Raw genomic sequence first — 15,272 nt, forward strand, 5'->3', positions numbered from 1 at the left:
TCTGGAACATCCGAATAATAATAATAATAATATGCTGCCTGTTGTTGTTGTTGTTGTTGTTGTTGTTGTTGTTGTTGTTAATATGCTGCCCATCTCACTGGGTTGCCCCCAACCACTCTGGGTGAATTTCAAAAAATTAAAACACAATTGAACACCAACCATTTAACACTGGCCTGAACAGGGCTGCCTTCAGATGTCTTCTGAGAGTAACATAGTTCTTTTCCCCACTTGACATCTGGTGGGAGGGAGTGCCATAAGAAGAGCGCAACCACCCAGAAGGCCCCCTGCCTTGGCTTGGGCCATGGACACAATTGGCCCTGCATGCCCTTTCAGTTGACATCTTTTGATTGTCTCTGCAGAGGCGGGGCTCTCATGGGTGAATATAATAAAGGACAGATCTTTTAGCTGACCTGTTTTGATTGTCTCTATTATAGCAACGAATGACGAAGTCTTTTCTTTCCTCCTTATAGAACTAAATCAATTCAAAAGGTCAGGAGAGTTGAACTGAATATATCTGATATAGGGTATAATAGGGTGGCTGGATGCAAAGGAGAGCAGCACTCTGCTCTGGCTCTAAGAGTTTTCAGCTAGAGGAGGGGCTTTCAGCTGGGGCAGAATCAGGGCAGGTTCCCACTGCACTACAATTCAGCATTGTAAGGTATCTTACCAATTTCTTGTTGCAGTTCATCATTTTTGTTGGCAATATACCGCATTTCCTCTGATTTGTTTTGAGCTACAGCAAGTATTCCGAAGTCTAAAAGATTTGAAATAGGCAAAATAGTATCTGAAATAACAATCTGCAAATATTAAGAAACCATTTTCAAACATTTTCAAAATCTCTAGCTTGAAACAAGAAGCAGAGCTCCAGGATGGGGTTCTTATGAATATGAGGACAGACTTGATTCTCTGTGGCTGAGATCACCAATGAAAAGCCTCAGAAGAATCCTGCAGCTGGATCAGACCAAAGACCCATGCAACCCACTAACCTATTCTCATATTATAAGTGGCCCATGAAGTATCTCTGATGTTCCCTTCCTATGTCCTCCTTTTCTGCTGGGAATCACTGGGTCACAAAACAATTCCCACCTCGAGTCCCACAGTAAAGCAGAATATACAAAGAATACTTTGCAGTTTTCTATTATGCTTTGTGAGATCTAAGAAAATAGAAGCGCCAAAACGCTTTTCCTGATGAATACTGGGTTGCATTCCACATAATTCTAAGGAGGACATTATGTCAGTGCAAGAATTTCTCCTTGCGCGATGCAATCTTCCGCCTCTTTCCCTCCAATCTGTTCCCCACCCTGCAGAGCAGCTTTGGTGATGGCATGCAGGGAGAAGTGGGGGCAAAGTTCCCTTGTCCCAGTGCTAAAATCTTGCAGCAGCACAAACATTGTAAATTACAGTTTGATGGGGAAGGACAGCCTTTCTAGTGGGGGGATGTGAGAATCACAACCATCTGCTTTTCTTCCTGCTGAGCAATGAAACTGTGATAAACTCTACAGTGGTGCCCCACAACACCAATGCCTCGCAAGACGGAAAACCCGCTAGACGAAAGGGTTTTCCGTTTTGGAGGTGCTTCGCAAAATGAATTTCCTATGGGCTTGCTTCGCAAGACGAAAATGTCTTGCGAGTTCCTGCGGGGTTTTTTCCCTCCCCCCCCCCTTTTCCCCAAGCCGCTAAGCCGCTTAACAGCTGATCCGCTAAGCCACTAAGCCGCTTAACAGCTGATCCGCTAAGCCGCTTAACAGCTGATCCGCTAAGCCGCTTATCAGCTGATCCGCTAAGCCACTTATCAGCTGATCCGCTAAGCCGCTTATCAGCTGATCCGCTAAGCCGCTTAACAGCTGATCCGCTAAGCCGCTTATCAGCTGATCCGCTAAGCCACTTATCAGCTGATCCGCTAAGCCGCTTATCAGCTGATCGCTAAGCCACTTATCAGCTGATCCGCTAAGCCCGCTAAGCCGCTAATAGCGATAATCCGCTAAGCCGCTAATGGGCTTGCTTCGCAAGACGAAAAAACCGCAAGACGAAGAGACTCGCGGAACGGATTCTTTTCGTCTTGCGAGGCACCACTGTATTGGGTGATGAGTTTCATTGAATATATGTATTGCTTACACAATATGAATCCCAAAGTGAACTATAGGAATTGGCGCCTGCTTAAATTAAACAGGGTCTAGCAAAAGTGAGGATGTGCATAGAAAAATGCTTACCATCCTTGTCTTCATGGATTGTATCAAGCCCAACAACAAAGGTCCGAATCATATCAATTGCCATTTGAAACTCGTTTCTTTTTTTTACTTCCTTTTGATCTGAGGAGGAGGTAGGTAGAAAAGAAATGATTAAAATGTCTGACTATCTGGGAGAGGGGATACTTGGTTTCAAACTGCTTTTAATATTCAATTTAAATTGCTGACTTGTAATGCAGATAAGAAATAAAATCAACAAAAACATGAATATGACATTTATTATTATTTTCTGCTCTCGGCCCTTGACAGCGGCTGCTCTGCTGATCTGAAGTCCTGTTTCAATTTGGCCTGTTACTTCTGTCATTAGATGGTTTGGCCTTCCTTTGAGAGCTTTGGATTTTTGGTTGTCTAGATACATCTGTCCTCTTTTTCCTACAGTCTTGCGTTTGCCAGGCTGCCTCATGCTCTGCCACATGCTTAAAATATGCAAATTCTTGGATCATTTGATTCCCTCCACTCGAGATTTGGTTACTTTCAAGTGCCCTTTAAAAATGAATTAGGTGTGCAAATAGGTCAAGGGCTCATCTATCCAGTGCTATTTTTCTAGAAAAAGAGGTGCTGGAACTCAGCATGAATTCTTCTCTTAAAATGGCAACGGCGCCCACCTGAGAGGGCCTGGAACTGATGAATTCCGACTGAAAAAGGCCCTGCATATATATAGATGTTTAGGTAGGCTCTGGACCCACCCACTTTGACCATGGCCTTTTCCTCTGCAGCCTGTTTTCCCCAAGCACTTTCCTTCAGGGGACTGGCGCCCTAGCAGAGGGCAGGGTGGAGAGGATCAGGAATGGGGGCTCTCCCTCAGCAAATGAGGATTAGTTGGGAAAGGAGCAGAGAATGGCAAGCTGGGAAAGGGAATTGCCCAGGGTGTCCCAGAAACTTATGTTAGTCTATGTGTTTGTTCCTACTGCTGGAACAAAACAATGCCATTGCTCTCAATGGGTGACAGCTGTAACTCATCCCCAGAAATTAAAGAGAGATGAAAGGGCTAAATGGAAGGTGGATCCTGCCATATCTTTTTGGAAATGCTATTGGCATTCAAGCAAAGCCCAAGACAGTAGTAACAAAGTACGCCAATTATGTACTTACATAGCAGGAAAAGCAGCAGTGTCAACGCAGTAAAGAGGATTATCATAAATACGACAATGTATTCACCCGTGGGAGATTTCATGAAGGTTACAAACTTCTGAAAACCAGATTCTTGAAGAAAGAAAATTCTGCTTTAGCCATCGGTAGCCAACATATCATTGGCACCCCAGAAAAAAGGATTTTCATACACTGTGGTAGCCATCAGCCAGAGATATTCAGTGGTTCAGGGGGTGGGTCCTTGGGGTGCTAAGCAGATGGAGGAAGCAAGGCGAGGTGCCTTGCTGCTTGAGGAAACTTCTCTATCTTTTTTCTTTTAAAAAAAGTTTTAATCTATACTTTTCAAGTTTATAGATTTCATTAGTTTTACAATCATTTTAACATTTCAAAGTTTGACTATCCCCTCTTTCTGTGGTTCCTTAAATTTATTTTTAATAGCTTCTGCATATCCCAATTTATTTAATTTGCTCATTTAATTATCTACTTTAAATACCTGTATATACTCTTATGAAACTGCACGTTATTATAATAATCCACCTAATGTTTTTATCTGTTTTCGATTTATCTGTAAATATTCAATAAACCATTTCCGTCCCTTTATAAAACGTTTGTTATCTTGATTTCTTACTCTTCCTGTAACTTTTGTCATTTATGCATATTGTTAGTATTGTAATGTCTCATTCTCACATTGCACAATGTTGCAGGTTCCCTTTATTTACTTAATTGATCTAGGAGTATGGGAACTATTTAAATGTCTCCTCAGTCTCTCTGCTCTCTCTCTCTGCTCCTCTGCTGAAGAAGATGGACGTGAGTGTCCTCTTGTTGTTCTGTCATTTGCTTTACAAATAAAACCTTTGGTATTACTATTCCAACCACAGTTGCTTCTTCTGCATTCTGCTGTAAAGGACTGAATTTACTATCTGCAAATGGGCATTTAATGCTCACACATATTCCATAGTTTTTGTAACCGTTTCTCCTTTGTTGAAACTTCTGCTTCTTTCCACTTAGGGGCAAGTAGCATCCTTCCTGCTGTAGTAGCATACATAAATGAATTTCTATACAATTTGGGTAGTTCTGTCCCCATAATTCCCAAAAGAAAAACTTCAAAAGGCGAAAGATTTGTATGATCTGAGGTGAAACATTGGCACCTGACCCCACCCGACTCACCATTTCCCCCTTCACTTCTTACCCCCTTTTCTCCCTAATACAACACTAATGTCTCAACAAATGAAACTGATCTGTAGAAAATGTAACTTGAAAAATAAGAGACATTGCACATAGTTTTGTTAACCAAGAAATCTTTAATGAAAGTATATTAAGAAAGAAAGAAAGAAAGAAAGAAAGAAAGAAAGAAAGAAAGAAAGAAAGAAAGAAAGAAAGAAAGAAAGAAAGAAAGAAAGAAAGAAAGAAAGTTAAGTTTCTGGGGTGTTTTTTTTACAAAAGTTATTTTGAACATCCTTTTCAATTAATTGTAGATCATTTCCCTGTAAGCTTTAACCTTACTACAAGACTACCACATATGATAAAAAGAACCTTCTTGTTACATTTCCAAGATTTATAAATTTTTGCCAGTGTACTCACTGTACCAACAATATATCATTTTCATATAGTTTTCTCTTAAACCGTAGCATGCTGTGAATTTTATATCCATACTCCACAATCGTTCCCATGCTTCCATGTCTATATTATGACCGAAATCAGTTGCCCAGTGTATCACTGAGGATTTTACTCTCTCATTCTTTTTACTTGCTCATCCAATCTGTTACCTCTGAGGATGTGGACAGGCTTCTTGGAAGAGTGAAATGAACAACCTGTCTCCTTGAACCTTGTCCATCCTGGCTCATAAAAGTGAGTCTTGAAGGGCTGGGTGATGGGCTCCATGGGGTGGTGAATGCTTCTCTCTATGAGGGAGCCTTCTCAGACCCACTGCAAGAGGCAGTTATTAAACCACTTCTTTTAAAAAATATATATTTAGACTCCTTTGCTTGCATCACATACCACTTTCAATTTGTCTCCTGATTCAGATTGATTTAAAAATAATCTCTTAATATCCCCCCCTTTTCTAATATCTGTTGATCATTTAATAAATTCTCATTTAGTCTGAATCAGCAATTTTTCTCTGTTCTTAATTCTATAATAATAAAGTTGTGATCTGATAATGTCCTGGGTAAAATTTCTACCTTTTTCACCTTGGTGTACAAATCTCTATCGGTCCATACAGAATCTGTTCGACTCGCTGAATTATTCTCAGATAAGTAAAATGTAAATTGTCTGTCCAGTGGGTGTTTCTCTCTCTACATATTAATTAGACTTATGTTTTCTGTCATCTGAAAAAGGCCTTAGGTAGCTTGCCTTCTTTTGTATCCCTTCTTATAGTGCTGTCCCATTCCAGGGAAGGTACATCATTCATATCTACCATCAAAATTATCTTTTCATTCATATATTCAAATAAGAAGAAGAAGAAGAAGAGTTTGGATTTGATATCCCGCCTTTCACTCCCTTTAAGGAGTCTCAAAGCGGCTAACATTCTCCTTTCCCTTCCTCCCCCACAACAAACACTCTGTGAGGTGAGTGGGGCTGAGAGACTTCAAAGAAGTGTGACTGGCCCAAGGTCACCCAGCAGCTGCATGTGGAGGAGCGGAGACACGAACCCGGTTCCCCAGATTACGAAACTACCGCTTTTAACCACTACACCATACTGGCTCTCAGTAGATTTCCTCATCTCTTTTTTCCCTCTACTTGTGATGTTAGCTGTATTATCAGTATTCCTCCTTAAAGGTAAAAGTAAAGGGACCCCTGATCATTAAGTCCAGTCGTGACCGACTCTGGAGTTGCGGCGCTCATCTCGCTTTATTGGCTGAGGGAGCGGGCGTTTGTCCGCAGACAGCTTCTGGGTCATGTGGCCAGCATGACTAAGCTGCTTCTGGTGAACCAGAGCAGCGCACGGAAACGCCATTTACCTTCCCGCCGGAGTGGTACCTATTTATCTACTTGCACTTTGCCTTACTCATCTTTAAATAATTGTTCTGGATCTAATTCTGGTTTCTGTACACATTACCACGACTCTTTTCTTTGTACAGTCAGAGGCCACAAAGCCCTTTCCTAAAACTTTAATTGATCAGCATTCTTCTGTGTTTCATGCAATATGTGTTTCCTGAAAACAAATAACATCCAAATTTATTTATTTTTACCACATGTTCAATCCCATGCCTTTTTGTTTTATTATTGAGTCTATTTACATTCTACATTAAGATTATCAATGCCATTTTGTCCTTTATTTATTTATCTCTCTTCTCCCCCTCTGTTGATTCTTCTTCATGTTGTGGCTCCCAACCAAATGCTCTTTCTCCTGCTAATTCTTTTCCTGCTAACTCTTTCTCCAGAATTTATCTGCTTCTGTGGAATCTCTACATCTCTGCTTTCTCCCTTTAAATGTAAAGGAGACTCCCGCAGGGTATTCCCAGTGAAAAGTGCTTTTGTTTTATCACGGTGTGTCTGTCAGGTATTTGCTCCTTTCCGTAGCAGTCTCATCGGGATTTCTTTCAAAATTATTATTCTCTGGTCATCAAACTGAGATTTTTCTGAAAATGCTTCTGTATTATTCTGTCTTTAAATTGCTTTGAATTGAAAAAAGAAACCCAATCAACTGACATATTTTTTGTTTTAGCATATCTTGATTTTACACAAAAAGATTTATCCAGTGCCACTTTAACAGTTTCTTCATCCATATCAATCAAATTGGCAAGTTATTTTATTATTCTTTCACTTAATTCCACCGCCGTATCTTCTGGCAAATCTCAAACTAAGAATCAAATCTTTTAAAATCAACATGTTTACATGGCTGAAGCCCCTTGAACCTCCTATACCCAATGCCCCTGGACAAGATACTCCCTCTGTACACATAGTTTTGTTAGGTTTCAGTTATGCCACTGTGCAGTTCTTGGAGTCACAAGACTCTGTTGACATTCCAGACTGTTGGAAGTCTCACGGGAGACGGATGTTGATGTTACTGGTTTCCTGTTTCTTTGACCTTTTCTTTTTTTCTGTCTCTCACGGAGAGCAGACACATATTCTTTTCTGTCTTGCGTAGTTAGAAATAAAGTAGCAATGTAGCATATATTTCTGGCTGCTTCTGCTGCTGTCTGGGTACTCTGTGCAATGGAGTGCATGCCTGAAGTCTCATTCAAAGGCTTAGGTTGTTAATCACCATTGGAGGAGAGCCTGGATGGGTTCCGAAGATACGTTGGAGAAGTAGCCATCACAGCTGGGTCGTATGGGGCTCCGACAAATTCCACATACAGAAACTTTACTGGGCTGGCCATGGGCCCTGTTTTGATGCTGCTGATGGGGCAGCAGGCTAACTGAGGAGGTGCAGTGCAGCTTGTGTGGTCTACACATCTCTACCTACCCCAGCACCTGCTACCTGAGTTAACTGCCTCATTCTGCCTAATGGTAGAGCCATTCCGGACTGCACACAGTAAAGGAACACCACAGCCAGCAGCCAAGAGTGGGCTCAATCCTGGGGTTTCTATGGGGCTTAGTGGATCTCTCTATGTGGGCTTTCCCCTGCATTTTCCCCTGGCACAATATGTCTGGTTCCACTTTCTACCTGTCTCCCCACCAACTTCCCTTTCCAGTGCATTCCTCTACTTTAAGAGAAACTTCATCCCATATGACTGTGCTGTATACAGACCTCCAGTTCCTGGTTGTCCTGCTCCTGCTGGAGCTGCAGGCTTTGCCGGCTTTGCCGGCTTTGCGGGCTTTGCGGGCGCTGGCTTCCCCATCCTCTCAGTCTTTTCTGTGCAACAACAACAAAGAATCAGACAGCAACAAATGGAGAATAAGACTATGAGCACATTAGGTATAGAGCAGCGACAGTCAGTCGGGTCAGGACTGCTGATTCTCTTAGATCTGTCAGCAGCCTTTGACATGGTCGATCATGAACTTTTGGACCACCGCCTTGCCAACATGGGGATTCAGGGCACAGTCTGACAATGACTGCACTCCTCTATCTCAGGTCAGGGACAGAGGGTGGCACTAGGGAGAGAGTTGTTGCCGCAGCACTCCTTGGTGTGTGGAGTCCCACAGGGTGCAATCCTTTCCCCAATGCTTTTCAATATCTTTATGTGCCCCCTTGCCCAGATTGTCCGGAGCATTGGGTTGGGTTGTCATCAATATGCTGATAACACCCAGCTTTATCTGTTGATTGACGGCTGCCCTGACTCAGCCCCGGACACACTGACCAGATGCTTGGAAGCTGTGGCTGGATGGCTGCGTGGGAGCCGGTTGAAGTTAAATCCTTTGAAGACAGAGGTCCTCTGGCTGGGTCGGGACGACATGGGGTTGGGGAGCCAACTCCCATCTTTTGAGGGGGCTCAGTTAGTGCTAGCACCTTCTGTCAAGAACTTGGGTGTAACCTTCAATGTCTCCCTTTCCATGGAGATGCAGGTTGCAGCCACAGCAAAGGTGGCATTTTTCCATCTCCGCCGTATTAAGCAGTTGGTCCCTTACCCTTCTTGGCCACAGTGATCCATGCAACGGTCACCTCCAGGCTTGATTATTGTAACTCGCTCTACGCGGTTAAGGCTGTCCTTGAAGCTGACCCAGAAAATCCAGCAGGTTCAGAATGCCGTAGCAAGGCTCCTTACGGGATCCTTGCCATGGGATCACATTCGTTCAGTGCGTTACCAACTGCACTGGCTCCCGGTGGAGTACAGGGTCAGGTTTAAGGTGCTGGTTTTGACCTTTAAAGCCCTATGCAGCCAAGGACCGATGTACCTACGGGACCACCTCACCTGGTATGCCACGCGGAGGACCTTAAGGTCCACAAATGACAAATGACAACTTTTTGCAGGTCCCAGGTTGCAAGGTGGTTAGATTGGTCACAACTAAAGCCAGGGCCTTTTCAGTACTGGCCCCGACTTGGTGGAACACTCTGTCACAAGAGACTAGGGCCCTGCAGGAGTTGACATCTTTCTGCAGGGCCTGCAAGACAGAGCTGTTCCGCCTGGCCTTTGGTTTGGACTCTGTCTGACCCTTATGTTTCCCTCCCCTTATGGTTTTGATCTATGGGTTACTATTAAAATGAGGCTGCATTTAAAACTTATTTTAACTTTGGGTTTTTTTGTCCCCCCCCCCCATTATGTTTTTATTGTAATTTTACTGGTGTTAGCCACCCTGAGCCCAGCTCTGGTCAGGGAGGGCGGGGTATAAATAAAATTTATTAAAGTGGTACCTCGGGTTGCATATGCTTCAGGTTACATACGCTTCAGGTTACAGACTCTGCTAACCCAGAAATATTACCTCGGATTAGGATGAGAACAAAAATCGTGCTCAGGCGGCGCGGCAGCAGCTGGAGGCCCCATTAGCTAAAGTGGTGCTTCAGGTTAAGAACAGTTTCAGGTTAAGAACGGACCTCCGGAACAAATTAAGTACTTAACCCGAGGTACCACTGTAGTAGTAGTATTATTATTATTATTATTATTATTATTATTATTATTATTATTATTACACAATCCAACATAAAGATATTGTTGAGTCCAATATAACTGAAACATCTTCCATTTTCTTTTGCTGGATCAATCTCAGTTGTTAAGCCAAAAGAATGTTCCATATAGATTCCAAGGCATTTTTAAAAATTGTTTTAGGTAATATAGCACATTCTCATTTTGTATCCTATTCTTCTCTCTTAACTCCTGGACATCTAGCTTACAGGACTCCAGTAAGATGTCCCCCATTTAATAGATAGTGTGGGACCTATGAGGTCTTCAGATGTTCCTGGGTGTCAACTTCCTCCATCACAGGGCCACATCTTCCCCACCTTTAATGGAAGATATATTCATTTAATTATACAACTACCTCCTGGTCATCAGAAAAGATGGAGTACTAGATCCGGTCTCAGTTGGACGCATATAAATCCAATTGAATCTAACAAGACTTTGGAGATCATGTGTTGGTCCTGGAAAAGAAGCAGAGGGAAACTGTTACACAGGCTCTCCAGGTGCGCCATTTTGTGTGTTTTTTGCCAAGACGCAGCCTGACATCTGATGCTGTGGCTTCAAGAAAGAAGAGGACTGTTGTAAAAGCAAGTGAATGCTTTCTGTGAATTAAAAAAAATCTCAGCTGGCAAAACTTAACCCAAGGAACAGAACTGTTAACCCCTTGCGAGTTTTCCTGCCAAGCATACCCTTTGAGTTAATATACCTTATGTGCAAATGTTATCTATCAATTTGTTCTGTGCAATCGCTGCCATCTTTGTTATCTCTTCTCTTAACAGGTGAGCCTTTGCCAGAACACCTTGTGCCTTTGCTCAAACACCAGCTGATGAGGACCCAGATTGGACCCAGACGCCCAGACATCGCTCCAGCATTGTTGGAAGAGACCCAAGACGCCCAACGCCCACCAGACGCCTGACGCCCATGAGATGACTACCCTGCCTTCCTGCATCACCCCTGGACGCTTTGCACGGCTCAAGAATCCAGCATGGATTGAAAGAGGACATTTTCTCATTTTCTTTCCTTTCCTTTTGCATAACTGATTTTTATAGAAGGTTGCGGAGCCCCTGGATAGCTTTACAACACCCCTGCAGAGGAGGGTATTTGTGTGGGTTGTTCAATCAGGGAAATCATGTTGCTATCAAAGGGTTAAAAGAGTAGCAGAAACGCTCTAATCACTGAGCAGCTGGAGGTCATTAGGCTTCCAGGAACATGAGTCTGTATAAATAGTCCCCCTGTTTGTTTGTTCTCCCCCTTCTCCCCTTTGGGTGTGTTTTTTGCTGAGATGTGTGGTTCGTCGCCAGGGTTGTTTTTTGGTGTTTTGTAAATAAACCTTATTTTTTGATTTACAAACCGCATGCTCCAGGACTCCTTTTTGGGAAGATGCTGCCTCTCCTGCCCTTCTTAGCTGCTGCGCGAAATCCTCTGCCGTGGTGAGACTTTTAAAGAAGGAAGTGCACTGGGCATTGACATTAAACTAATTAAAGTTTAATGGGACAGATTATGGATGTTTGTACGTCAAGAAGGAGATAAGGAGAGCAGTTCAGAGTGATTTATGCAAGGACTGGAGTGAAGACAGAAGCGGTTGCTGACAACGAAAGCCTCCAAAGCAGCTTGAGTCCTGCAACGTGCCTAGAAAAGTTTTAAAGAGGCACTGCGCAGTTTGTACTCGCTGGAAGACGTCTGATTCCTCAAGGAGCCACCTCAGCAGCTGGGAGACGGTCTACAGGTGTGTGAGTATCGTTCCTAAGCCCCAGGGAGGATGGCAGAGTCCCAGGAAAGTTTTACTGTCCCGTTTACGCGACTCAATGGGAAAAATTGGCAAGATTGGAAGGCTAGAGTAAGGGTTTGGTTGCAAGCAAAAGAGTTGTGGAGCTGTACTGAAGCACCGCCTTTACAGGCAGCTGCAGACGCGTCTGCAGAAGCCAAAGCAGCAGCAGCAGCTTCACAGAAACGCGACAGGAAAGCCCAAGGTCTACTAGTTTTGGCAGTGGGACCAGAGCAAATGCCTTATGTTTCTGAGTTAAAGAACACGCATGAGGTCTGGACGGTTCTGCAGCGGTTAAATTCCAGAAACACTGCGGGGGCCAAGATCCATGCTACAAGATGTTTGTTTGATTTACGTCTCCAACCGGGAGCGTGTGTGAAAGAACATATTGCCAAAATGGTGTCTGCCTTTAATCAACTAAGACAGCTGGGCATTCCTTTCTCTATGGAGCAGCAGTCATACATATTGTTGTCTTCTCTTGATAAAAGCTATGAGACTCTAGCTCTAACTTTGGAAGCTATGCCTTCAACTGAATTAACCCTTGAATACATTTCTTCTCGGCTTGCGGATGAACAGGATAAAAGGCAAAGAGAAAGAGGTTTGTCTTTAAAGGGGAGTTATGCTGTGCCTAAGAGTGTTGATGCTGAGTTTGAGCACACAGTAAATGCTTTTGCAGCTAGACACTGTCTTCGCTGTGGTTCCCCTTCCCATCTAATCAGGAATTGCACACGTGAACCTGGTCAAGACAGCAACAAGGCCGTTACCCCTAGTTACCAGACAAGGAGTTCCAGGGGACGTCGAAGAAGAGGAGGAGGTCGTGGCTACTCCCACAGCACACAGCACATGGCTTCAGCAATGGCGTTGATGCAAGGGCGTGGCCAAGGCAGCAATCTACGCCGGTTGATCGACAGTGGTGCATCTCACCACCTGGTGGCGCCATCTAGTGTACGTTTGCAGAATTGCAGACATTTGCTAACCCCTAAAGTTGTGACAATGGCAGATTCAACTAAACGTTCCTTAGAGACTGTAGGCACAGTGTTCTTAAATTGTTTGCAAACAGAAATTGATGCCTACGTGCTAAAGGGACTGAAGGGGTGTATTTTGTCTGTGTCAGAACTTGATAGAAATGGGTTTAAAACTGTGTTTGAAAATGGGGTTTGCACTATTTCAAAGAATAACGTATCTCTTTTGCAGGTGGAATGCAGAAATGGGTTATATTATTTTGAGACAAGTCCAGATGAAGTTGAACAGGTTCATGCTGGTTGTGTGAACACGCCTACCCATAATTCTTGTGTTCATTTATGGCACCGCCGTTTAGGGCATATTAATTTTCAGTATGTTAAAAGGCAACCTGAATTATCAGAAGGGTGCAAATTGAACAAATGTACTAAGTATTTGGATTGTACTGCATGCAAAAGTGCGAAGGTTCATAGATGCAGCTGTCCCAGTTCAGATAGGAAATCTGACAAAGTATTCCAACTTGTGCATATGGACCTATGTGGCCCAATGCCTGTTGCTAGCATGGGAGGTTCGAAGTATGCACTGTGTCTCTCGGATGACAAAACAAAGGTTACATGGTTTATTCCTCTCAAAACAAAAGCAGATACTGCAGAAACAGTTAAAAATTGGGTTCATGCGGTAGAACTTGAATTCGGTACTAGAGTACTTGCTTTTCAGACAGACAGAGGGTCAGAATTTACCGGGTCTGTGTTGCAGAATTTCTTTAAGAAAAAGGGAATTAAGCATCGTCTGTCTACACCTTATTCCCCCCAAGAAGGAGGCGTGGCCGAACGTAAAAATAGGGTTCTGCAAGAGTTGGCAAACTCTATGTTGTTTGATGCTAAACTTCCTCAAAGTTACTGGGCGGAAGCCTGGCAGGCGGCTACTCATATTCTGAACCGAGTATATAATTCGGTAATTGATACTACGCCTTATTTTGCTTTATATGGGAAGAAGCCCAAAGTTAATTACTTTCGGGTGTTTGGATCTCAAGCCTATGTACTTATCCCAAAAGCGTTAAGGAAAAAGGGAAGTCCAAGGGCTAGGAAACTCATCTTTTGCGGGTACGAACCACATGCCAAATCTTGGAGGTTTGTGGACCCAGGTGGGGATACTACAAGAGTGGTCCTCAGTAGGAGCGCTGATTTTTGTGAGCAGTCCGGATGGACTCACTTACACGCTAACCCTGACATTTTGAGAGATGATTTAGGCATTCATGCTGAGAAAGAAAGTCCAGAGAGTGATGAGCCAGAAGGGGATGGTGCACATGGTTCAGATGCAGATTCTGATCAGGCACGAGGTTCTTCTCCTAAGGTAGAAAAGCCAGAATCTAGGAGTGCTCCAACTTCGCCAGTCAGTAGGCCTAGCAGACAGCAAAAGCAAAGCAGGTCACCTGCAACACCAAGCCCAAGGGAGGTATCTAAACGGAGGTCTTTATCCCTAGAGGCACGTCCAGACATAAAGTCTGAGACAGATTCTGACAGCCAACGGTCAGAGGGGGCACAAGAGGAGCAATTGCACAGGTCAAAACGCGCCACGAAGGGCAAGCCGCCAGAGCGGTTTAAGGTGACAAGTGTATACGTAAATATGGCACAGTGTGAGCCAGAAAGCTATATGGAAGTACAACAGCTTCCAAGCTCAGAAGCCGTAAAGTGGCAGGAAGCAATGGAAAAAGAGATGGCTTCAATGAAGTCTCTCGGTGTGTTTACAAGTACAGAGCTTCCGAAAGGGCAACAAGCTGTAGGTTGTCGATGGGTATATCGTTTAAAGCCCACAACTACTGAAGAGTTGCAATATAAAGCCCGACTAGTTGCAAAAGGGTTTTCGCAGCGCAAAGGTGTTCACTATTCTCAAATCTATGCCCCTACTTCAAGATCGGAGTCATTAAGAATGCTTCTAGCCTCTTCAGCTAAGAAGGGTAATAAGCTGTTTCATTTTGATGTCAATGTGGCTTATTTAAATGCAGACTTACAGGAGGAAGTCTATATGACACCACCACCAGGTTTTGAAGGAGACAAGCCAAACCAGGTCTGGCGCCTACACAAATCCATTTATGGGTTGAAACAGTCCGCCCGTAATTGGAATTCCTGCTTAAACGATGCTCTAGAGAGCATGGGGTTCAGAAAGAGCGCAGCAGATGCGTGTCTTTATCTAAAAGGCTCGGGATGTGAACAAGAAGCAGTTTTGATATTTGTTGACGATTTATTATACAGTGGAAAGGATGATAAACTTGCACAACAATTTGCCACAAAGCTTGGAGAAAGGTTTCAGATAAAATCACTAGGCAATGTATCTGTTTATCTAGGAGTTAAAATTCAGCAAGATGAAAATGGTAACTATTGGCTTAGCCAAGAAGCTAAAATCCAGCAGTTGCTGGAAAGGTTTAAAATGAACAACTGTGCTGGTGTTAAAACCCCAATGGAGTTAAGTTACACAAAGGATGCTCAAACTGAGCAAAAGGCAGAGTTCTGTAATCCCGGGGTTTACCAGTCAGCGATAGGCAGTCTACTCCACATTGCACAGTGGACTCGGCCCGATATAACATATGCTGTCAACATGCTGTGTAGACAAGCTGAAAAACCATCAATGCATGCTTGGCAAGGAGTAAAAAGAGTTCTAAGGTATCTCCAAACTACCAAAAGCTTTCGCTTAAAACTATCAGCAGAGGGCAGCACACAA

General features: G+C 43.5%; 1 protein-coding gene across 7 annotated transcripts in view; it reads right to left on the reverse strand.

Moving 5' to 3' along the window:
• Positions 1 to 15,272, reverse strand: part of LOC309377688 (CD209 antigen-like protein D) — a 109,275-nt gene that overhangs the window by 75,091 nt on the left and 18,912 nt on the right. For 3 of the 7 annotated variants that reach the window (XM_081925319.1, XM_081925321.1, XM_081925320.1), the window contains exons 3-5: positions 3,336 to 3,446; positions 2,211 to 2,309; positions 668 to 754 (exon numbers count right to left, since the gene is read on the reverse strand). The exons of 3 other annotated variants lie outside the window; for them this stretch is intronic. In XM_081925319.1, coding sequence (XP_081781445.1) covers positions 668 to 754; positions 2,211 to 2,309; positions 3,336 to 3,446 — 297 coding nt within the window. The remainder of the gene's footprint in view (positions 1 to 667; positions 755 to 2,210; positions 2,310 to 3,335; positions 3,447 to 15,272) is intronic. One more of the 7 variants, XM_081925318.1, reaches the window with a different exon arrangement.

Source organism: Podarcis melisellensis (genome assembly GCF_964234715.1).
Source record: "Podarcis melisellensis genome assembly, chromosome: 9".
NCBI lineage: Eukaryota > Metazoa > Chordata > Lepidosauria > Squamata > Lacertidae > Podarcis > Podarcis melisellensis.